General features: G+C 60.1%; 1 protein-coding gene across 1 annotated transcript in view; it reads right to left on the minus strand.

Moving 5' to 3' along the window:
* Positions 1 to 456, minus strand: part of RORC (RAR-related orphan receptor C) — a 25,203-nt gene that overhangs the window by 20,782 nt on the left and 3,965 nt on the right. The window contains exon 6 of the mRNA XM_014961850.1: positions 438 to 456. This exon is cut by the window's right edge and continues 97 nt beyond it. Within this exon, the coding sequence (XP_014817336.1) occupies positions 438 to 456 (19 nt within the window). The remainder of the gene's footprint in view (positions 1 to 437) is intronic.

Here is a 456-nt window from a genome sequence, read left to right on the forward strand (position 1 = left end):
CGGGGGACACGCACCATGCACTGACACGGAAGGGATGTGGGCCCGTCACACGCCTGGCATGCTGGGGACACGTGTGTCACACGTACACGGAGGGGGGACACATCTATCACATGCCTGACATGCCAGGGGACACGCAACACAGACACACATGGAAGGGACATGGGCCCATCACACACCTGGCACGCTGGTGACACGTGTGTCACATGTACATGGAGGAGACATGGGCCCATCATACGCCTGGCATGCTGGGGACATGCGTGTCACATGTACATGGAGGGGACATGGACCCATCACACACCTGGCACGCTGGGGACACATGTGTCACATGTACATGGAGGGAGGACACGCCTGTCACATGCCTGACATGCCAGGGGACATGCAACACACACACACATGGAGGGGACATGGGCCCATCACACGCCTGGCACGCTGGGGACACGTGTGTCACACGCACAC

Source organism: Calidris pugnax, unplaced genomic scaffold (genome assembly GCF_001431845.1).
Source record: "Calidris pugnax isolate Ruff unplaced genomic scaffold, ASM143184v1 scaffold949, whole genome shotgun sequence".
Lineage (NCBI taxonomy): Eukaryota > Metazoa > Chordata > Aves > Charadriiformes > Scolopacidae > Calidris > Calidris pugnax.